The 23,959-nt window shown below is 37.1% G+C and overlaps 1 protein-coding gene across 1 annotated transcript; it reads left to right on the forward strand.

Annotated features, from left to right (window-relative positions):
- On the forward strand, nucleotides 1-23,959 carry LOC101847005 (polypeptide N-acetylgalactosaminyltransferase 11). The gene is made up of 14 exons (XM_005089400.3): nucleotides 1-675; nucleotides 1,862-1,943; nucleotides 3,901-4,067; nucleotides 5,044-5,171; nucleotides 7,346-7,590; nucleotides 9,255-9,372; nucleotides 9,900-10,052; nucleotides 10,893-11,024; nucleotides 11,442-11,528; nucleotides 11,857-11,964; nucleotides 14,169-14,315; nucleotides 16,452-16,576; nucleotides 20,357-20,398; nucleotides 21,684-23,959. Exons 1-13 carry the CDS (start codon nucleotides 354-356, stop codon nucleotides 20,385-20,387), a joined length of 1,845 nt encoding a protein of 614 aa, XP_005089457.1. The 5' UTR covers nucleotides 1-353; the 3' UTR covers nucleotides 20,388-20,398; nucleotides 21,684-23,959.

The following is a 23,959-nucleotide window of genomic DNA, read 5'->3' on the forward strand; positions in this document are numbered from 1 at the left end:
GTTTTTCAGGTTTTGGGGGCATTTTGATGATTAATGAAAGAAACGAAAGTACCCGAGAGAACTTGACTTCCGCTTTCGTTTTCAAAGGGAAAAGCTTTTCTGTTGTCTGTCTTGGGGGTTGTGTTTTTCCAGATAAGACAAGGCTAGATCCAGGCACTAGCTAGGTCACTTGGTACGCGTTAGATCTACTCATTGGTAAACTATGGCCTAAAAGTGTTTAGCATACTGTCAACACGTTGGCAAGAAAGCTTAATGTTGGAAACATCTTAACCAAGATTGTGAAACCCCGTTTTAGTGTGTAAGAGTAAGACTAGGGCTAGGGCGTCTAGGTCTAGAGAAGGCCAACTATCATAATGTTTCGTGGGTGCTCCGGCATCGTCATCGTATCATTTATTCCTGTAATACTATTCATTCTTGGAAACACTTTTGTCGAAGATGATGTCTTGCAACACTATAAACTGAAGCTCACAAGCAGTCTGTGCCTGCTACCGTATGTTAAGAGCTGTGTTTCCGTTTGCAAAACGCATCATGCTGAGATGGAGAATCAGGTCTCACAACCAAGTTTCTCAAGTGATAACAATGTTGAAGAGCCCCCTCTCCCCGCACATTCGGACCAAGCGGCTTATGAACTTTGCATGGTTGGATCAAAAGAGGAGAAAGCAAAGAGAAGTGAAGGTAAATTAAAAGCAGCACCTGTAATGAACATTTATTAGCAGAGGTTACATTCAACATGATAATTAATTGGCTACTTTCTGTTTGAAGTAAGAAAAGTTTAAAAGTGTGTGTAAAGTGTGCTCATGTTTGTACAGGAGAGTTGAACCAGTCTAAGACGGCCACTACCTGATCATTGTCGAGGAGAATTACGGAAAGTGCCTTTACAATGTAGTAAGGGAGTGTATACAGACCCGGTAACCGGGAACAAAGTCACAAAGTATACAGACCCGGTAGGGGAACTCTTTTGTGATTTCGGAAAGTTTCAGTGCCCTCTTGGCTCAGGGTAGACCTAGGTTACTAGGTTCTTCTAGATCTAAATGAAGATTGCGGATGTCTTTTCGATGAACAATCGTTTTTCCTCCGTTTTTGGAGTTGGAGGAATCACAATTTGAAGAAAAGAACAATGCATAATTTCAATCGAACAGTGACCCTCTCTATTTCTCTGCTTCTCTCTCTCTCCTCTGTGTATCGCTGGCCTTCTGTTTTTCTTTGTTTGTCTCTGTCTTTCTCTCTCCCCACCTATTTCCCACTCTATCTTTTTCTCGTTCCCTCCTGCCAACCGGGCATGTCATAGACATATATATATATATACATTTTGCTAGCACCTCTCTCTCTCTCTGTCTCTCTCTCTCTCTCTCTCTCTCTCTCTCTGTCTCTCTCTGTCTCTCTCTCTCTCTCTCTCTCTCTCTCTCTCTCTCTCTCTCTCTCACACACACACACACACACACAAACACAAATACACACACACACACACACACACACACACACAAACACATTACCGGGTCTGGGCGCTGAAACTTTCCGAAATCACAAAAGATTTCCCCTACCGGGTCTGTATACTTCATGACTTTGTTCCCGGTTACCGGGTCTGTATACACTTCGATGTAGTAAAATACAGGGGGGGGAGATGGAGTGGGAAGTAGGCTATTATAATTTAGTAGAGGGAGAGATATTTTATCAATTTAATTAAATATTATTATAAAATGATTTTCGTAATTTTTATTTGTTGATAGAGCCTATTTAATGTCACAATCAATGACCTGTTATAATTAGCAAATGGTTTTAACTTAATATATTCCAGATTCTCCTGAGAAAAAAAAAATGAGATTCATTTTCACAAATATTCATTGGCTTTTTCCCCCCCAAGGTTTTCAACAGCAAGGATTTAACTACTTTGTGAGTGAAAAGATGAGTTTGGACAGAGCCATCCCAGATACCCGCAGTCCTGTGTTAGTATTTCAAATCATTTGTGTTTCCTTATTATTGTTATTTATTTAGATAGATAAAAATAGTTTTCCTTCTTTGTAAGTCCTCTTCCTTCAGGTGGCCACATGATTCTGGTTTTGAAGGACACTCTTATCTTGCAAACAGGACCTGTGAGATTTTCGCCCTTATTTGAGAAAGCTAGTTGGTCTTACCTGTATTACGATCAGGTGTGTGATTGAAAAGCATCAGTAGTAGTAGTAGTAAGAGAAGCCAGAAGTATCAGTAGGCTAGAGTCAGAAGTAAAGGAGAGAGGAGTCCAGAGGTGGCCTGGGTGGGGGAAAGGGAGGGAGAAAGTTGAGATGACAGCAGGTGACTGAACATGACAAGAGAACAGGAAAGAAAATTTTAAAGAAGGAACATTTTTTCATTGCTCTCAGGTTTCAAACCCAGGACCTTTTGAATGAGAGACAAATGCCCTGTCAACTTGGCTTTGGACTACTCAAAACTAGCTGAAGTTAAAAAATGTGCTTGGTTCACAACAATTTTCATTTCTCCTGCTTTGGGTGTTTATTTTTCTGTATTTTCTATAAAAAATAAAAGTAGCTCAGATGTTAGACGCTAATTTTTAAGTCATTTCTTGTCCACGTAAAGGGGCTTCATCTCTGCCTAACTGATATCAAGAAGTTGAATATGCTGTTGGCCTCGACTCAGTTTTGAAGAGAATGTAGCCTTTATAAAGGGAACTAGTGAACTTGTCACACGGTGAAGTCGTCACTGCTGAAAAACGTGTGGCGAGTTCACCAGAAAAAAGGGTCCAAATAACAGTGAACGGCACTCTTCAGGAGAAGTGGTCCCTACCTAACGCCTTACAACTTTATACATAGATCTATGTACACTATCGGAAACAAAAACAGAAGTCGAGTAAAAAAAAGCTGGCGTAAAAATGGGTTTGGGCCTTTTCTATAAATTTACCGTTATCTGTCTTCCTCCTTTTCTGAGCTTTTTTTCCCTTCCAATCATTTAATCTGATAGAAGGCCTAACTTTTGCTTCACCCTCTGTCGAAGTTGCCCCATTTCACCCTGTTGAATTTGCACCAGCTTTAAGAGTGAAAAGTATGCGGAGACTGAGTTTTCTGGAGCTTTTTTTAACTAAAAATAGAAACAAGTGGAAGCCTAGGGAGAACAGATTTTATTTTTAGATATAGAATCAAATGTGCAGCGACGCATGGGTCAAATGATACGCAAAAGCCAAGTCTAGGTTGAGGACGTGTTGAAGTTTCCTTGAGTCCGAATTTGTCCCAACCTAAGTGACGAGATAACTGTGACGAGATCACTGGAGGTATGTGACGACTTCACCGTGTGACGAGTTCACTGGTCTGGTATCCTTTTAAAATGATAGAACACACCAAACAATTTTCATTAAAAATGTCAATTTTACTCTCTCTGTCTGTGAATGACATATCCAGCAAATTTAAACGCTGTATCAAAGCATGTATTGGCAGTATAATAATTCTAGTATAGAGAGTAATATAAGTATTACATTGTGCAGAGATATTTTAAAGTAACGCTGAATTTACTCTTTATTGATGAACTTTACCTAGGCTAGACTACATTTCTTGTGAATCATAATATTATCCTTTGGTTAAAATGTTGAAATGGCAGAATCAGATGGTGGTTTCAATCATTGGATCGATAAGAAAAGGTATAAATTGTGTCCTTGAGAAAAGTGCTTTAATGTGATTTCCTCATTTTACCCAGATAACATCTCATCAGACTTCAGCACTGTGTGTGTGTGAGCGCTCACGCGTGTGCGGGGGTGGTGTGTGTGTGGGGGGGGCTTAGATGGAGACTTAAAAATGAACTGGACAGCTAAGGGATTGTTATGAGATTGTGTAAATCTTCATCTTTTAGGGGTACAAGACCACTGTCTGCTCTTAAGCTTGAACTGAAATTATTTTTTTTTTCTCTACAACTCAACAGTTGTAAGTCAAAAAAGTACAGAAACCAGTTACCCACTGCGAGTATCGTCATGTGTTTCTACAATGAAGGCTGGTCAACTCTGTTACGAAGTATCCACAGCATCCTGAGACAGACCCCAAGTCATTTGCTCAAGGAGATAATTCTTTTGGATGACTCAAGCTCCTATGGTAAAATTAGATATTGAGCGTTTTGCAGTGAAACAATATAATATATTATATATCTGATCTGTGACTGGGTTGATAAAATATCATGTTTAAAAAGAAATGAAGTTGTACAACTCAACATATGTGTGTAAGAATATCTGGATTTAGATACACTGTGATAGCCCAACACCACACAGCAATATTTTCATCAGTTTTTTACCTGTTTGCATGTCGACCTTGTTGTGAACAAGTTTTTTTAGGTGTTTTTAACAGAATTAAGCTGATACATACTTAGACTTAGACTTGTTTTTATCAAGGCTCATGTTTACTCATCCTTCTAAAAGATTTGGGAGGGAAAAAAGGATTGGAGGGGGGAGGGAGACTCCATTTTGATGCTTGTCTTTTCATTTTAGTATGAAGAAATAGAGAGTACTGAAGTTATAATGTTGTTTTTTTTGTGGTCCAAAGCTGGAGAGTACATACCAGAGCTGTAAATGGGATCAGCTTCAAAAAGCTTCTTTTCTGCTGAATGCTTTAACTGAACACAATTTGAACGGAACAATTAGCATTGAGTGTTTAAGAGCAAGGAAAAGTGAGAAGCAGACATTGAAGCTTTGTTTATTGATAACTTCGTTTATGCACTGTATTTGAATTCAGTAGTTTTTTAAAATTGTTATTTCCAACTTCAGTAATGATGTGTGAATTTTAAATAAATTTGTTAAATTAGAAGCTCTAATATTTCAACTGTGGATTATTTTCATCTTAACATAAAAATCTTTTTCGTGCAACAGAGATTTCATTGCAGATTCACCTAAAGCAATATTATTATGTTTTGGTAACATAGGTGTGTTTTCTTGAAATCAAATTCAATTTTCGCCAACAACTCAGCTGGCAAATTTTAGCACTGAAAAGTTTCTGCTAATTAGTTTATCTTAGTTGTTCATTTACTGGACTTTTGTATGTTTGGTAATAGTGCAGTATTTATATCTTCAATCAATAGGGTATCTCAAGCGGCCATTAGATGACTACATTGCTTCAAATTTTACAAAAGTCAAACTTTTTCGGAGTCAAGAACGCCTAGGACTGATTAGAGCCAGAATGGCTGGAGCAAAACATGCAACAGGAGACGTGAGTGTTTTTATGCCTCTCGTTTATCATAACAATTTTTAGTGGCAGACATTTCCTTGTTTGTTTCAGTTTAGATCAAATTTGACCTACAAAGACTCTTAAGATATCGTGTTTAAGTCGAGAATATTGTACTGGTTTTTTAGTTTTAGTTTTAGTAGAGATTTTACGGCGCTTCCAACTGCATAAGGTCATATGGGCGCCGAGGGGTGGCGCGGGTGGTTGGCGGGTGCTCTGGTGTGGTCTGCTTTTTCTTTCCTATCAAACATCTATCGTCTTTATCTCCCCTTCTTCTTTTTTATATTTGTTACTCTCTTGTAACACTTCTAATCTTCTGGCGCTCATATGACCTTAAATGCAGTTGCGAGCGCCGTAAAACCTCTACTAAAACAACAAGAAAAGGCGGAGGGGTGGATGTCAACAGAAAAGTCCTTACCCTGCTCACCTCTTTAGCTTCAACAGCTCCAAGTCTGCTTCGACTATCAAGGCGCCTCAGAAATAGCAGGTCATAAGAGTATTACAAATATACAGAAGAAATAGAGGTAAATGACGATAGTAAGGATTATGAAAGAAAAAGCAGCAGTTCCTGGTTGCAGTTCAGGCACAGGTATAAGCATGACGTTGATGAATCAGCCCATTTACAATTATAATTCTACTGTGCATAAGAACTCGAGATGTTAATGTCCCCCCCCCCCCCCCTGTGGGAATGGCCCTAAAGACCCTTCTGTTAGTAGCACCGCCCCGGTGGGTGAATGTTTTACTAGATTTACAGCATTATATATATGTAAGGTAATACTCAAAGAAGTGATCATAAGGAGTGGTCTTTCCTGAGAAGCTGTTATTTCCTGATATAAAGTTTAGACGCCTAGTATACTGGCTTTGGATATTTCATAATTGATTAGGCAAGTCGTTGGAGGGCACTATTGGTAGGTCTCACTTCATTTCTTTCCTTCTGTTTTTTCTATCTATCTGTCATGCTTCCTCCCTGCACTATATTATGTGAGTCAGCGTGGTGAAATCAGATGCTCGTCAAAATAACGAAATTTGAGAAACAGGCCTTTTTCTTCCAGTTTGGAAATTTTTATCAAATTTGTATTCTTTGGCTTTACCTCTTTTATGTCCTTATAAAACACTTTTCCATGTGAATTTCACTGGGAAACGTTGATTAAAGGCACTAAAGATGTCATGTTTCAGTTTTGAAAGACTCTTTAGCTAATGGAGTTACCAAACTTTGGCGGCCATTTTCTGGCTAATTTCTTCCTTGAAACCAGACGACCTCACTTTCTTCAATCGCAAATATCTTGAGTTCTACTCAAGATAAAAGGATATTTATTTAATTGGAAGCAAGGCGAATAAATCAGCTTCCAGATGATACCAATAACTCCACATGTCCAAAAATTGACAAGCGCCTGATTCCACCGTGTCGTGACACATGTGTATATTATGACTGTTATTATTTTATTGTGTCAATGTGCTTCTCTTTACTCAAACTCAAACGGAGTACAGCAGTGCTAGTCAACTAGGCAGTATTGCCCACTAGTGAGTGATTTTAGTTGGCAATGGGGATCACGCGGGTAGTGACAGGTATTATGCAATGCCCTGCTTGCGTGTACATGTGTATGTGGGAGGTACAAAAATGTTAGCCTCTAAAATGTGACCAAAGTGTGCATGACGGTATAAAGTTGACAAGCGGTGAACTAGGGTAATCGTATTTTACATTCATATTTGAGAAAGCTATTAAGGAAAAAAAGCTGGGTAGTTTTGACATAGTGATAGATTATGCCACACTGGAAAAATATGATTGAGAGAAACAGATGTCAGAAAATAGCCGTTGACATGAAATGAACACAAAATGTCTTTGAAGTTTTGTAATGGCTGGATGCTTATGGCCCATTTTTGTGGTTGGTTGGCAGGTGCTCTGGTGTGGTTTGCTTCTTCTTTCCTATCAAACATCTATTGTCTTTATCTCCCCTCCTTTTTTGTGTTTGTTACTCTCTTGTAACATCTCTAACCTTCGGTGCTTTTATGACCTTATTGTGTTGCAAGTGCTGCAAAACTCTTACTAAAACTAAACTGACCCATTTTGCTTCCGTCACAAGACTGGCTTTAATGTTAGTTTTAACAAAATCTTCTCTTCTCAACAGTAGCATTTTGTAATTTTATGCGTATTTTCACAGGTTCTAGTTTTTCTTGACAGTCACATAGAAGCTGGATATTCCTGGCTTGAACCTCTTCTGGACAGAATCGCATCGGACAGAAGATCAGTGATGGTCCCAGTCGTGGACACTGTAGAGCCAGAGACGTTTGTGTATCGAGGGGCAAATCTAGTGAGAGGAGGCTTCACCTGGTCTTTGCTACACAACTGGGAGGCTCTGCCTTTAGAAGTTGAGAAAGTTGTGAAGGAGACAGCAGACCCATTTATGTGTGTACTTCTAAAAGTTGTATCTAGGATTGTTTTAAGGATTTATACAACAGAATAATTAAACCTATTTTTCATTTTCAGAGGGAAAGACCCCTTGATGTGAAGAAGTTATCATTAGAATTTTTCTGCTTCTTGGTTTTGAATGTTAGTCTGCTTTATCAATGCATTCAGGTTTCCAGATGTTTATGAAAAGGTTTCTATAAAAATGTATTTTCAGAAGTTAGGTCTTTTTCGAGACTCATAGACTGGAATATACAATCCAACCTGCCATGACGGCCACCTTTATAAGACGAAAACCTGGACAAAGGCCCACTTTCCATTTCCCCCCTTTCGTTTAAAAACAATAATTTAACTCTGTAAAACGGGCACCTATTCAATGCAGCCGTGGCCACCCTATTTTATCAACCCACAGCCAAATCTACCTGTCTAAGACGGCCAGACTTTGTCAAAAATTGTGCATTTTCCCCTGACGTTGTGGACAAGCCATCATAATCCATTCACCTGTCGTTATTGTCAGTCCCTCCAGTGGATGTTGCTTAGGTCACTTCCAATGGTTACCCAAGTAGACCAGTGGGTAACGATAAATTTTCAGTTGCTTGTCAGGGAAGCATGTGATCCGTCATAACCCATAAGGCCCGCCCACAACTCAGTCATAAGCCCAGTCCAAAACAAAAGAAGTGAACACAAACTGGCGACAGAAGTGTTGCTCGTTCGCTGAGTGGTGGCGACCCATTTATTTGGTTTACTATGACACTTGGCCTTCCTCGTCTGAAACATTTCTTTTTTTTTTTTTGCTTTTTTTTTTTAACCTTTCCCGGAACCATAATTTAAAAATGAAAATAAAACTAACAAACAAAAAGTCCTACGTCCCACAAAAACTGTCCTATCCTCTCCCCCCCTTTCAAAAGAAATAAAACAGCAACAACAACAACACATTTTAATCAGCCCTAGGGCAGTCCTAAGCCTGCAACCACCTCCAATTGGGACCTCAGAAGTAAATGTTTTATTTTTTTCATTTTGATTAGTCCTGCCTAAGACGGCCACCTGTCTTCTATGGCCACTTTTCCCCACGACTATGGGTGGCCGTCTTACACAGGTTCGACTGTAATTCCTTTTGTGTCTGGCCTCTTAACTCTTTGAACCCCATCGGACGCTGGGAGCGTCCAGCGGTAATAACCCTGGGAGTGTCCAGTACTAGTGACAACTGTTTCGTTTTATTTAGTACCAGTTTTTGCTTGTTTTTCAAAACTATTTCTGAATCAAGTTTTTTAATAATGACTAAGCCTTTGTTTCCGCTATTTAGAAGTTGGAGGCAAGCTTTTGGGATTATAATGAGACATAATGCACTAGGTTTAGGTGACTGTATTAAAAAACTCTGGGAAACGGTAGAAAAAACTCAGGGCTTAAAGAGTTAATCCATATATATCAGCTTAAGATAAGATATTCTTTGTTGATCCTCTATTTGTAATTAATGAAGGTTTGAAAGATTTGTGTAACTCAAATAAATTGCTCTTCTCCAAGAGGCAATGGAGCATTTTTAAGAGGAAGTTAAGAAAAAAAATGTTGGAGGTGAAGAAGGAGGAAGGAGTCAAGAAGCAGAAGAATGGAGAATGAAGGCTTGAAATCATTTCAACAAAGTTCACACAAACATTTCTTGTCCACAGAACTCCAACTATGCCTGGTGGACTGTTTGCCATGGATCGTAAATATTTTTATGAGCTTGGAGAATATGATTCTGGTATGGACATCTGGGGAGGAGAAAATGTAGAAATATCTTTCAGAGTAAGTGCCTATGCTCCTAAGAAAAAGAAATAATCTGTGTCCTTTTTCTGATTAACCCCTTCAATGACATATTGATGTACCCGATACGTCATCAGATTGCTCAACTTTCCAGACCTTAATATTTCAGGGCATGCAACATGTGTTTGTATCGAAAGGTTCAGAGAGAGAGTAATGGTTTAGAGTATGGGACACAGTTGAGCAGTAATGTTTGTGCCTCTCATATGAAACAGGTTCTGTGCTATTTTTTGAGCTAAAGATGCATGTATGGTACCACTTTAAGATAATCTGTATTATCTCTGTTTCCTTTTTTTCCCTTGTCCCTCATCTTCCATGGTCAATGTTTTTGTTACATGACTCCGCTGTTTTTTACTGGCGGACATTTTAAAGACACCAGTAAGTTGAGTTTCACATTCTTGAAATAGAAGGCTTTTGAAAAAAATAATGAAAGAAACGGTAGAGTATAGTACGGTGGAGCACCACCACTGTAAATTTTGATGTTTTGTCAAAGTTTGCCTTTTTTCTTTAAGATATGGATGTGTGGCGGTAAGATGGAGATTGCCCCATGCTCCAGAGTTGGCCATGTGTTCCGCCACTTTCGTCCGTACAGCTCCCCCAAGGGGGTGGACACTTCTGTGCGCAATTCCGCCCGAGTTGCTGAAGTATGGCTGGATGAATATAAGGTATGAATCAACAAGAGATACTAGTCATATGTTGCTTTGGTTTTTAGAAATAGTTTTGCAGTTTTTAGGTTACCATAGTTTTATCTTTATCACAGAACATTTTTAGGCAGAGCATGTCCTAAGACCTGTAACAGAGGTGTTGATTTTCTGGATAAATCAGGAAACCCTGATTTCTATGATTATCAGAATTTTTAATGTATTCTTGCTTATCATCATCATCAGAAAGTTCCAGGTCTGAAACAGACATTGGCGATCATGGTTCAGCATTCATTTCTTTGCTCGGATGCTGTAAAAAATGCTGGTCAAAGCTCTAGTTATTCCTCGTCCCTGAAAGAATGTTATAAATATAATGAAAAAACTGGTCATCCTGTGGGCTCAGTGACATGTCTTGTATTTCTCTGTTACTGATTGCTTTATAACCAAAGAAATTGTAGCTGTGTAGGCTATTATGATGAGTGGCAACATGGTGAGATATTTTTTCATAAATATATTTAGATTTTGAACAATGTTCACTGTTTTCTGTTACTAAAGTCGTGAAATTTCAAGCTTTGTATTTTGTAGTTGAAAAATGTTTTGGAAATTGCTGATCATCAGTTTGACATTTGTTTAGGAGGATACTTGGGTTCCTTCAGCAAATTATATTCTCTCTATATTATGGCCATTTTAACTGTGTAGCTGTGATATTTTCAGTAATGATTAATGACAGATGAACAAAACTGTTCTTAGTTGATATGGGTAAGAAGAGTAAAATGGGCAGATGTAGTTCAAATGCGGAAACCTCATAGGGTCATAATGACATGCCTTCCTCAATGTAATTTTGTTCATTCTGGTTTTTTTCAGAAACATTTCTATGATATTCGACAAACAGCTAAAACTATGGACTATGGGGATGTCAGTGACCGTGTGGAACTTAGGAAAAGGTTGAAGTGTAAATCTTTCAAGTGGTTTTTGGAAAATGTCCACCCCGAACAGGTTTTTACATTTAATATCTCTTTGTAGAACTTGATTTATTTCTTTATGGTTTCCTTTAACTGTGTAGATAACTTTCTATGCAGATGCAGGTGATAAATACTGGAAATTTTGTTTGACTCACTTGCTGTTCTTGTGTGTATAGAACTTTTGATTTGTTTTAAAATGTTTATTTTGGGGAGTATTGCGTAAACAGGATGCAGGGGAAAAGAAAAAGACACAAGTCGGCGAGAGATACAAGAATCTCTTAAAATTTATATCAAATAAGAGCTATAAGTAATAAAGCTGACCTAAAAAGTAAATATTTTTTCGTGCCATATTTGAAGTATTTTTTTTTCTCAACTTTTCATTAGTGCTGAAAATGTGTACAGGGTATTTATTATTGCTCTTTATTTTACTAATATATATAATTTTTGACAGCTTGTTCCAGGTGAAGAGCCTAAAGTGAGTGATGCGGTCTACAGGAGACAGGCAGAAAAGAAAACTCGTGTTGTCACTGAAGGATTCGTGAGTTGACCTGTAGTTTACTCACTGTCACCAATATCCATAAATTTGCTTTCAGTAGCAGCGTTAAGATGAAATATATAATATTGTGCTTTTTATCTTTAATTTTCTTTGTGTTGCTGTTGAACAAACAAAACTTTTTTTTTTTTTTCATATTTAGACAGGTTTTTGTTTTAATTCTGAATACACAGCTATAGCTTTGAAAATGAGACTGAAGTCTGTAGTCTTGTATCAACGATGGCTTTAAAAAAAAATTAAGTGAAATTTTTGTCTATGTTCTCATGGGCTAATTAGTTTATTCAAAATTTCTTATTTTTTCTTTTTCTTGTAGGTGAAATACATTCCCAAAAAAATGTGTGCCATTCCAAAGTCAGGAACTCCCGCCAAAGGAGATGCTCTTTTTCTTGAAAAATGTAAAAATCTGAAATCAAAGGCAGGGGTAAGTATGAGTTGCATGCAAAAAAATTATTGGGGATTGTTTTGCATTTTTCACCATTTCTTTTCCCAGACGTTAAAAGAACCTTGAGCAGCATTTTTCAAATAATTTTGTTATGGCTTAAGGCAATATTTCAGGTTATTGAACACATATTTGATGTTTAACCCTATCCGTACGTTGTGTTTTACTGTCATATCCATACGATGTGGGGAACTCTGTGCCACCACTTTCCAAAGAGGAAATTTACTCGTTTATCCGATCCGTACACTTCGCATAGCAGTCTGTCTAAATGATCTTTTGAGAAATACTGAAAGTTTCAAAGAGATCTTCATACTTGAAGTATTCTAAAACACGAAGAATACAACCCTGGGGGTACAAAATGACCCCAGTGCATACGGATAGGGTTAATTGAATGTATATATTTTGTATAGTTCCTTCCCAGTGCCCCGGTACACTTACTTACTTTACTTTTATTTTTATCCGCCGCTTATACCCTTTTGGGTGTCGCAGAAAGAAACTAACGTCTCTCTGTCGCCAGCCGGAGAGCTTGGGCCAGGGGTATGCCATGAGTTGTTAGTGTTTCCCTGACTCCATCTATCCAGGTCTGTCTCGGTTGCCCTCTAGCCTTGTTGCCATTGATTTTTTTTATGTAGGCACGTTGTGCTGGATAGTGTATTGGTAATCGCATGAGATTTCCAAATCATTTGATTCTTTGGTGTTGGATGTGATGCCAGACATCATTTGTGCCCACCATTTCTCTGACTACTGGGTTTCTAATTTTGTCTCGCCTGGTCTTGTTTACTACTTGTTGTAATTCTTTGCTCCAATGTCTTGTTCAGGGTCCATGTTTGGCATTGATAGATGAGTGGTGGGATGAATATAGTGTTGATCTTTTTGAGTTTTGTTGTCATGGGGATGTTAGGATGTTTCAGTATTGGAGCATGCTGGTAACTAAAATTATTGACATTTTGTACTCATTTTTCAATTTCTCTGTTCAGTCGCCCATCCTCTGTGAGTACACTTCCGAGGTACATAATTCTTGGACCTGTCTGAGACTGTTGTTGTTGATGTGTATCCTGAGTGTCCTGGATTTCTGCTTACTTTAATTGTCTCTGTTTTGTTGTTGTTGATCTTCATGTCATAGTTGTTACATTCTTCGTTTAAATTCTGGTGGTGTGGTGTTGGAGACTTTGTTCATCTTTGTGTGCCAGGGTTTGGTCATCAGCGAATAGTAATTCATTTTGGGCATCTGGTTCTGTGTTGGTCTCTTTTGTAATTCTATCCATATATATATTAAATAGTAGTGGTGATAGGACACAACCTTGTCTTACTCTGGATGTTATCTCGAACCATTTTGTCAATCCCTCTGACGTTCTTACTGTTTTTATGCTGTTCTCGTAGAGGGCACAGATGTTATGTGGCATCGGTGGCCTAGTGGTTAGGCTCTCGGACTCGCAACTGTAAGGTCGTGGGTTCGAATCCCGTCAGGGACCCGACGTTGTGTCCTTGGGAAAGGCACTTTACACAAATTTTCCTCACTTCACCCAGGTGGGAATGGGTACCCAGCTATAGACAGCGAAAGATCTTGTCAGTTTGTTAGTGTTTAAGCGCTTAATCAGCTGCTTGCACTGTATGCTTCCCGGGAAGCTGAAAATGTTTCAGAGTGTTCTATGGTCTGCTGGGGTAATAATATAGTGTAAAGCGCATAGAGCCTGCTGTTGAGCGGGGATAAGCGCTATACAAATGCTATCTATTATTATTATTATTATTATTTAGAAGTTGGCCTCTTTCAGTTTAGTTTTCGAGTTCTTTCTACAATTTGTTTCTGTTCTCTCTGTCGAACGCTTTCTCCTGGTCGACAAAGGTACACAAAAACAAAAAAATTCTTTGTATGTACCAGTTTCAGTAATCACTTTATTCTTTTACCTTTCTTGTTTTTTGTTTTTTTTTGTTTGTTGGGGGGGGGGGGGGGGGGGGGTTGCATGGTATAGGATGCCTTTCTGAAAATTTTTATATCTGAGTAAATGCTCTTGAATTTTTGGGTCGCATAACTTTTGGGGGCGGGGAGGGGGGGGGGTCTTCTTTTTATGCACAATATCGTTGATAGTCTTGTTGCAACAATCTACCTTTGACAGTCGTTTTCAATCATAGTAGTGAATTTCAGTTCTATGATATATGAAGAACATATTTTGCAAATTTTCCTCTAGGTATACATTCTCTCAGATGATCACTCTATCAAGTTAAGTGGAACCAGACTGTGTTTGGAAACTACAGAGAAAAAGGGCATTCCCGTTGTACAACTCATGAAATGCCATACAAGTGGAGGGTCGCAAGTCTGGCTGTTACAGGACTATGTAAGCAATTCAGATAAGAAATGTCACTTCTATGACAAAAGTAAAGATTATAATCATTAGCGATGGATAATTTTAGTGCATTTGAGTTCTGATATATTTAGCTTTAATGGCTTTGTGTCCAAAAACTTAGCAAATTTTTAAAGAGTAATTAAGGGTTAAAGTTTAGAACTTACTTGCTTTTCGAGATTCTATATGGTTGGAGGAGAAAAACATCTTCATAAAAATGTAAACTTGAGAAAGCCAAAAAATGGACAATGAATTTGGAAGTTGATTTTCTTAATAGTTTGTTTCTGTGCAAATTTGAAAAACAAATGTATTAATTGGCATCTTAAAACAAGTGCCTGCTTGTATTGTCATTGTCAGCCTCTGCAGAATCTCTCATCTTAAATTATTTTTCATCCTTAACAAACAGAAGAAAAGGTGAATAAAATGGTGTTTTGTGTTTTTTTTTAACTCATTATTGTGTCGGCATTGTTATGTACAAGACAAGAGGCATTACTTTTAGTAAGTTTAGCTTCTTTGTAAATTGAGATATTGTCTTTCTAATTTTCAATTAGAGAGGAGTCGAGGTACCATTGTTAGGAGTTCTCAAGTTCACATTTTTCAGGAATTTGAACATTTGGTAAGATACACATGTTTAAAGTTTGGCACGTACATAACAAGGATGGCACACAAAAAAGAGCCACTATGTATTTGTCTCAAAAGCATTGTGTGGGTAAAATAATGGGATTCCACTTATGATCAAAACGTAAGCAAGGATTGTCTCTTTTGGTTGTCTGATTTGGACGTTTTCATAAAAACTATGAATTAACACATGATTTTTGTACATCATGAAGTCATGACATTGGAAGACTTAAAACATACTGGTGGATTCACCACAGCTGCTATGCAATCCTGTGCTTTGGCACATACCTATTCCCGGTATAGAATTATCTGGCATTTTTATGGGTTAATTTGCCAGCTTCTTCAATTTAGAATGAAATAAATTAATGTTTAACTCTTTTTATCCTAGCCGTACCCCCAGGGACTCTGTACTCGTCCTGGGGCCACCACACCGTTTGAGTTCGAAGTCAGTGTGTATATTTCAAAGTGCTATATTTCTTACATTTACTTTTAGGTTTTAAGGAAATTTGGCGGTTATGTTAGAAATTGAATGTAGTTTTTGTAAATGTATAGGAACTACACCAATTGCACAATATAGATTTTCAGATGTATTCCACCCTCCAACTTGACCCTGATTGCCGTGCCTACGACGTCCCTTTGGATTTTATAGATCTAGCCCTACCCCTCGATACAGCACGAATTCCAGTACTGACCCCTTCACATTGATCTTAATCGCTATTAGATGAGTCTAAATGCTGTTCGTTATCATCCACGGAGTTTACAGCACTTGTTTCTAAGTCACTTTCATCAAATTAGTATCATTCCCCCTCTCAACCTAGCGCCACTTCAAAAAGTACTTCGTCGGTCGTGAATGTGCGTTTTCGAGACATCATTCAAGCTTCTACACCCATCAAAAACAAAGAAACCGCTATCATTGGAAAATTTAAATATTTAGACAGAGCTAGCATTGCCGTATTTGCGTATTTTGGTAATTACAAGCTTAACTAGCTTCTTTGAGGTGAACATATAACTGTTGCGAGTATACTCATAGCCCGGAAAAAAAGAATTAAGTATATAAAGTAAATGATTATTTAAAGAATGTGTAGGGGCCTACAGAAATCAATCAACTTTGAGGCCACCTAGGCAAAGGCAAGCTTAAATTTTCACAAAACTAAGTTCAGCTAGTAACAATTTAATGCACTCTGAATGTCCCTAAAGGAAAGTGTGAATTAAAAGTTGGATTTATATGAATCAGTTTAATGTTTATGTCAGTATGCATTGGATGATCGTCCATTAGAATTTAAAAAGAACTAATATTTGGGACAATATGGCTCAAATACAAAGTGTGATGTCTGTCAAATCCTAAACAATAGCTCATGGTGCTTTAATACGCATATCTCCTTATATAATATAAGTGACAGGATCAAGGATTGTTGACAACTGTCATTTTGCCACAGGCTTTATTTTGTAGTGTAATATTTTCCCCATGTTTAAACAAATGCTCATATAAATATTTAAAAATCACTCTTACAGCCCCAGGAACAAGTACTCTTCAATCCTGCCAGTGGAATGTGCTTAGCCTCAGGTGAACGGTCAGCGCTTGCCATGGACTACTGCCACAGTGATAAAGCACGTGGATTTGTTTTGACTGCTGAGAAGTAAGAATAGGTGGACTCACAACGTATATGACCACTTTCAAACATGTCGTTAATTTATCATGTTTAGATGTTTATGAACATTTTCAAACGTATCATTAATTTTTCATATGTTTAGATGTTTATGAACATTTTCAAACGTATCGTTAATTTATATTACATTTAGTTGTTTATTTATTCTTTCATGGGTTTATTTTTTGATCTTGTATGAAATTTTAAAAATGTGTAAATGTTAGTCTTGTGTTTGGATGTATGTTTTTTCTTTCATGTTTATTTATTTCATGTCTTTTGAGGTTATGCAAGGTCGAGGGTGGTGATATGGTAAATAAGCTTTATATTGTTTTTACACAACCTATGTTTAACTTCCAGGTTTGTTTATTATTTAACTTTTTTTTTAGATTATGCCCGTTGAGGGTGATGATATGGTAAATAAGCTTTATAGTGTTTTTAGCTTTATAGTTTGTTTACACTTCCCACCTATTGTACACTTTCTGGGCATCTCCATTTCTGCTAATAGTTTTGCTTTATGGACTTCGCACTCGTGCACATTACTTCTGTAATCAATCTTTATGGATAGATTCTACATTAATTTACAATTAACCCCTTTGTTGCCAGGCGGTGTGCGTTCCTACTTTCAACACTGATTTCAGTTAAGCTTGTAAACCAGGACAGCTTTCTTATCAGTCTCAGTCTCAATGGACTCACTGTCTGGTTCTATCCCACTCATGACATATTCAGACCCGAGATCTTAACCCTATTACTAGCAAGTGCTGAGGAGATCGGCACTCTTCTTGCCACCGAAAAACGGTCTACACGAGCCCCGAAAATTCAGAAGCTGAACAAATGTGCTCTCATTTTAAAAAGGACCTCCTGTATTTATTAGAACTCTGTTTGAACCAGAGGAACAAAAAAGATTGTCCATTATTCTAAAACCGCTGGCAGCCAAGGCTGTGCAAGTCAGTGAAAATGGCTTCGCCGGGTCCTCAGCAGTTTTCTATGTTTCAAGCAGATTTTAGGAAGAAAATGTCGAAATGGTAATTTTTTCCAGCGTTTGTTATAGCTTTTTCAAAGAGCTTCCAAATACTTTTAGTCTTCTAGTCTTTGTATCTATCATATTGTACTCATTTCTTACATCTAAAGGTGCATCCTTGTTCCTAAGACTTTCCCCTGACGACAAGTGCAACTTTACCAGTGACAGTAATTGGGTTAAATAATGTTAACTTCCTCATTCCCAAATTTTCTCAATATCCCTATAATTTCGAACCACTTGAAAATATAAGTCAATAAGTGAAAATTGCTTAGTTTTTCCTCTCATTTTATTGTATACATCTAGCAAGAGTGGGCCATGGTCTGCAAAACTAGATGTATTTATTGATCACTTGAAACAATAAAGTAATACAAGCAAATTTGATACCGATGTAATAATAGATAATAGATAGCATTTGTATAGCGCATAACCCCGCTCGAAAGCAAGCTCTATGCGCTTTACACTATATTATATGTACACTTTTTTAGTTCCCAAATAAAAATCCCCACTGTGCTTGGGGCTTAATCTCTGAACAGAAGAATTAAAGCTGAATGATTATATAGTGGTGCGTACATTAGTGTCGTACAGGCAGCCTGGTTTGACAAATCCTTTTAACTCCCAGGACACTCATTATATGGCACAAAGCTAAGAAAGTACACATTTTTGTGATGTACCACGTACATCATAAGGCAACAACGGGGTTCATTGAAGTTTCCTGATGAGCAAGTGTTGAATGGAACATTCCTCAGGGCCATGACTGAGGCCACTTTCAGGACAAATGATAATAGCCAGTGTATACCCATGCTTCTGAGTCTGCAATATCTGCTCAGTTAATGATGAAGAGATTTCCTTGAGATACTACTTGTGTAGTACATCCAGACTTGATAAACCTAAGTCAGATATATTTCTGGGTCAAACTGAACGTGCCTTTACTTGAAACCTCTAAGGAAAACATGTCACATGAACATGTGGGGAAAAGTTACTCTTGCCTTCTGAATAAATGACTATGATATGTGTGAGTCTCCTTTTTCTGTTGAATCGTTATTTCTTTCAAGGGAGGAGTGTTCAACTGTGCAGTCTTACTTTTGCGGCTGCTTGTTGACATAATTACCATGATACATTTGCTCATGTGATCATTCCATATGGAGGCCAAAATCTACAGGAGCCAATTTCCAGTCTATAAATGTGGATCATTGAAAATGACTATGTGACTTCATGTAGTATTGCAAGCCTGATTTGAGGGAAAGTGTACATTGGTTTTATGGTTCTTTCTTTTTTTATGATCAAATCCACAAATGTAGACATTTCTGAAGTGTATAATGAAGTCGGCGAGAGCTGAAAGAATAGAGCCTGAAGTATATAATATATATCACATTCCTGTATGCATACCTGAAAAGACAGCCACAATCTCGTTCTTTATTCAGCCAATTCACCTTTTATTTGTTTTGATACTGTGGATTATTTATTTCAATTTATGTATTGTTTATTTTATGTTGTGGGCTGATGTCTATCTATTTGCTGTTGTTCTTTTCTTACTTGTTTGTTTTTGCTTTTCGGGGGGAGGGTCGTCAATGTGTCTGCTCATAGCATTGATTGTTTTGTTTTGTTTTTAATTTGGTAGATTTTAAAAACAAGCTTGCTAGATTGTCCATGAAAGACAGGTTGTTATATTTCTAAACTGAAAAATACACAACACCTTTCTGACATCCACTTAAAACAGCTTTTAAATCAATGGAAAATAAAGTATATGTCAATTCTGTTTTATATCAATAGTTCTGACTGCGTTTCAGTGCACAAAACCAGCCCATTGTTTACTTATTTACTTACTCAGCACAGTAACGTGGAGTGTGAAATACAGTCGAGGAAATTGTCCGAAAAGCCACCTATTGTTGAGGAGAAAAGTGGTTGTCTAAAACGAGTAGATGTTTTGGACAGTGTCACTTTGATGTCTAAAAAATGCTAAGCCGGGAGAGTGGGAAGTAGTCATTTGTACTAGTGATTGTCTTGGACAGGTAGCCTTCAGAGTAGGTTCAACTGTAATTAGAACTTACCCCTGGCTTTGAATCAAAACTGTCATGGATGTACTATGTATTTTGACTAAATGATGAAGCTTTAAAAAATTTTAAAAGTTGGCTTTCAAATCTACAAAGTACACAGACAAGCAGATCATGCTTTCATAGAGATAGAAACAATAGCCAGGATTATGCAAATGGGAGGGTAAAGCAACAATCAAAGGGGCCTATTTTTTTGTTGAGTAAAATACTCCTCTCTCTCTCTCTCTCTCTCTCTCTCTCTCTCTCTCTCTCTCTCTCTCTCTCTCTCTCTCTCTCTCTCTCTCTCTCTCTCTCTCTCTCCCCTCCTCCCTCCCTCCCTCCCTCCCTCCCTCCCTCCCTCCCTCCCTCCCTCTCTCTCTCTCTCTCTCTCTCTCTCTCTCTCTCTCTCTCTCTCTCTCTCTCTCTCTCGCTGTAAAGGGTAACTTTCTGTCTCAATGTATTTTTCTTTTTCTTGTGGGGTTTTTTTTCATGTGAAAGTGTCACTTTTTCTAAGTTTGATTTTATGAGTAGTGTTATATTAGGTAAATGAGTAGTCGATGAGCAGTTGTTTTGAGCTTTGCTTAATTTCTATGCGTAATTAATGAATCTGCATGTTGGAAATGCCTAACAAAAGTGTTTCATTTTCAGACACAGTAAAAATATCCAAGTTGTCTCCCTGAAGTTAGAAGTAACATGTCAAGTAATCCAGTTTGATATTTTCAGTTGTCTGAGAACCCCTTCGGTGGATGATTGAGAATTCCACTGGTAGGTCCTATTTCTTTATGGTACATGTATCAGGGGTTGTTTTTTTTTCTTTCTGTCTGTTTGCTCTTTTCCATAACTAGATGACCACCTATTTGTCTATGTGCCTCTCTTTATAATAAGAAACAAGAACCCATGGTCTTTTCTTTTTTACCACACTATGTTTTTATTTATTTTGAAACTGTCAGTCAGCACAACCTTGCTACCAGTGGGTGGTTGGCGGGTGCTCTAGTCTGGTTTGCTTCTTCTTTCCTGTCGAACATCTATTGTCCTTATCTCCCCTTCTCCTTTTTTATGTTTGTTACTCTCTTGTAACACCTCTAATCTTCTGGCGCTTATACAACTTTATGCAGTTGCGAGCGCCGTAAAACGTCTACTAAAACTAAACTAAACCTTGCCACCCAAATAATGAATTCATGGCTATACTTTGAATGACTCCAGTGAATACTTTTTCAACCTGCAATAAAGTGTATTCTAGTCACAGAGTGTCATCTGCTGAATGAAATATTCAGGCTTGATTATATCAATATTCATAATCTTCTATATATTTTTTTGATTTCGCAACAGGTTCCAAAATAACTTCAGTTTTATATGTCAAAACCATTCTGAAAAAGTATTACATTGCAACATGTGGTAATTTTTTCAAACTTTGAATCATTATGCTTTGCTGGCTTTTATGCAGTCTAAAGTGCATGTTACCTCTTATTTTCATGTTGATTAGATTATCAGATAAAACACAAGCACAAAAAAGTTGATCTAACTTTTAAAATCTCTTAAATTACTCCAGTGAGAGTACCATCCTCGTACTAGATGAAATATCAGAAACATGGATGATATTGTTCAACTTCAAACATAAATGCAGGGCTAATAAGCATCTAATTAAAATAGTAGTTACTTTGAACCCCTGTACAGTTTTCATTCTTGTAATCTATATGTTTTGAGTATCTTTAGTGGGCCTAATGGGTATGGCATTCATATCAAACCTTGTAGGAGACATCAACTGTACAATATAGCAAAAACAAGTACAATAAAATTTGGACTTTGTTGATCGGTTTCCTATTTGATATTGTGCATTTTATTATTTCTTGCCATAGAAAGCCTGATTTTTATACAAATTCGGTTTTTATGTTGTCACTTATGGAGAAAAAGAAGCACTCCGTTGTGCTCATATTTTGAGAATTGCTCATATGTGTGTACCTTAAAATAATTTTTCTCAAGTGTATATTTTGTGATAGGTGTGCTTATATGCAGAGTTGGATGAAATGTACTATCATTTTGATATCCACAGCTATCATAAGAGAACATTGTCATCTATTGAAAGATGCCGGACTATGGATTGTATGTTGTTCCAAAGGATAAAATGTCAAATAAATGTACTGGCGACAATGTTATTTCAGTAATAAGTCTTGCCATTTTGAAAGATGTACAGTGCATCTGAATTTACCTCAGCTGTGTAGTATGTAAAGTCAATGCTGGGTGTTGGCTTCTTTTCACCTCATGGAGATTATCTCCCATAATGGTCACCCAATACCGAATTGTGATCTGCTAGTTTGCATTTGCCTCAAGATAGGATAGAACCTTTTGAAAGCATGATCTCTTTAAATAATATTCAGTTCTTCCTGATTTCCTTACTTTTTGGAAGGTTCAACGCCTAATTCAACTGAAAATGGTGGTTGCTTGATTAAAAGTTCTGAACTTGCAACTGCAACTCTGGTGGTGAACAAAATCAGTTACGCATCAGTCAGTAGCAAATTCATAATGATCAGGAACAGTTGCTGCCCAGTCATCCTTTCTTTATTGTGTCCTGAAATTAGGTTTCTCTTTGCACCTAAATGGCTTTGTTTGACTGAGTTTTCTTTCATGACAACGGTGGCGTTGGTGGCCTAGTAGTTAGGCTGCAAGACCTGTCATCATGGTGGTTTTTTGTTTCGAAACTCAGCTCAGTCTGATGTTGTGTCCTTGGGGAAGGCACTTTATATGGATTTCTTATTTTGTGAGGTCCTTTCAGAGATTGACGTTTAATTCGGAGATCCGGCCTCTTAAATAAGTAATAGTGTTGATAGAGGCATTCAATCTATACCATTTCACATCTCACATTTCCTGACCAAATAAAATGCAGTGAATGCTGAATTGGAACCCTTGAACAGTTGAATGAAGTTTTTGTTTCAGTCTGCTGCTTTCTATGCTTCGCTAAAGATTTTGCGTTTTTGCTGCCATTCAGTCAAATTTATATTGCCCTATTTATGTTGTACAGCCGCTAAAATAACATTCACTCTATGTTAATACATATTAATTTGATAGTGGTGCAATGACCACTGGAAGTAATCGCAGTTGTAGCAAAATCGGTAGTTCCAAAAAAGTAGCCAAAACGGGTTTGGTATTCATTAACTTTAGTATCTGAAGAGTCATCAATTTCCGGTTCAAAAACAAAGACAAAGATGTTGATTATGATTAACTTACTTTCGGCTATAAATCTGTACTAATCTGCTTAAAAATCCACGCCCAAAAGCAAGTACGGAAAACTAATTTGGTCAAAATTAAAGTTTTACTTTTGTGACAACTTTAAATGTATTTTTTAAAAATTTCCTCCACGATTTCAAAAGTAGATTTTTGATATGTTAATACACCTATTAATTATCTGTAGAACCACGCAATTTTTATATTTGTTGCTATTTTTTAAAGAGTACCATTATCTTTCTCCCAGTGTAAGGACTGTTGTTAACCAAAATGCATATTTATCAAAATGTATTATGTTGCATCCATCCTTCACAGCCCACCTTTCTTATTTACCTTTTGCAGGAATTTTTTTGCTTATGTGTATTATTAATACTTTATTCATTGAATCAGTGTTTAGCGATGTGGTCATTTTTGTTCTTTTGTACTTTGACAGACATTTATAGACTATTGACATGTTTGTAATCTAGATAAGGAGCCAATCATTAAACTCTAAAAATGTATGCGCAATTTATGTTACAATTATAATAGTGTTTTTATTTTTAGGGAAGTGTGTTCAACAGCTATATATAGTAGCAATGTGAAAAGCTTTTTTTGTTTGACCTATTTAGCAAAACTGTCAGTTCAATATACGCTTTTTTTTGTTAGAAAACCATTTTTTTCTAATAACTTTGATTATGAAGCTTTTTGAATGATTTTATATATATTTTTATTATTTCTTGCCAGCCAAGTCACCTGGGTTTTTTTTCTAAAATTGTGTGCTAACTGCTTTTTTACATCCTGTGATACCACCGCGCCGTGACACATATTTACTTTTTTCAGACTGGAGAGCATTTTTTCTCCCTCTATTGGCTCTTTGACATAGAAAAACTTAAACAAAATCTAAACAATCATTCAGTCAGTCAGATGCATCAGCTGGACAGCTGGTGATTAAGTTAGTATGCTTTGCTAATATCCTTTGCTGAAGATTACACTTAATACTTTACAAAGATATAATACTGAATTGTAGATTTATTATCTAATATGATTTTTTATTAAATCCCTGTATTTTTTAATGACTGCAACAGGCTTTATTTTGACCACCTGTCATTCTGAAATTTTACTGTAAAA

The sequence above is a fragment of the Aplysia californica genome, unplaced genomic scaffold (genome assembly GCF_000002075.1).
Source record: "Aplysia californica isolate F4 #8 unplaced genomic scaffold, AplCal3.0 scaffold00006, whole genome shotgun sequence".
Lineage (NCBI taxonomy): Eukaryota > Metazoa > Mollusca > Gastropoda > Aplysiida > Aplysiidae > Aplysia > Aplysia californica.

Coding starts and splice junctions, on each gene's coding strand:
- LOC101847005 (XM_005089400.3), top strand. CDS start 354: ATGTTTCGTGGGTGCTCCGGCATCGTCATCGTATCATTTATTCCTGTA. Junction 11,025..11,441: donor AAAATGTCCACCCCGAACAG/GTTTTTACATTT, acceptor AATTTTTGACAG/CTTGTTCCAGGTGAAGAGCC. Junction 14,316..16,451: donor TCTGGCTGTTACAGGACTAT/GTAAGCAATTCA, acceptor TCACTCTTACAG/CCCCAGGAACAAGTACTCTT.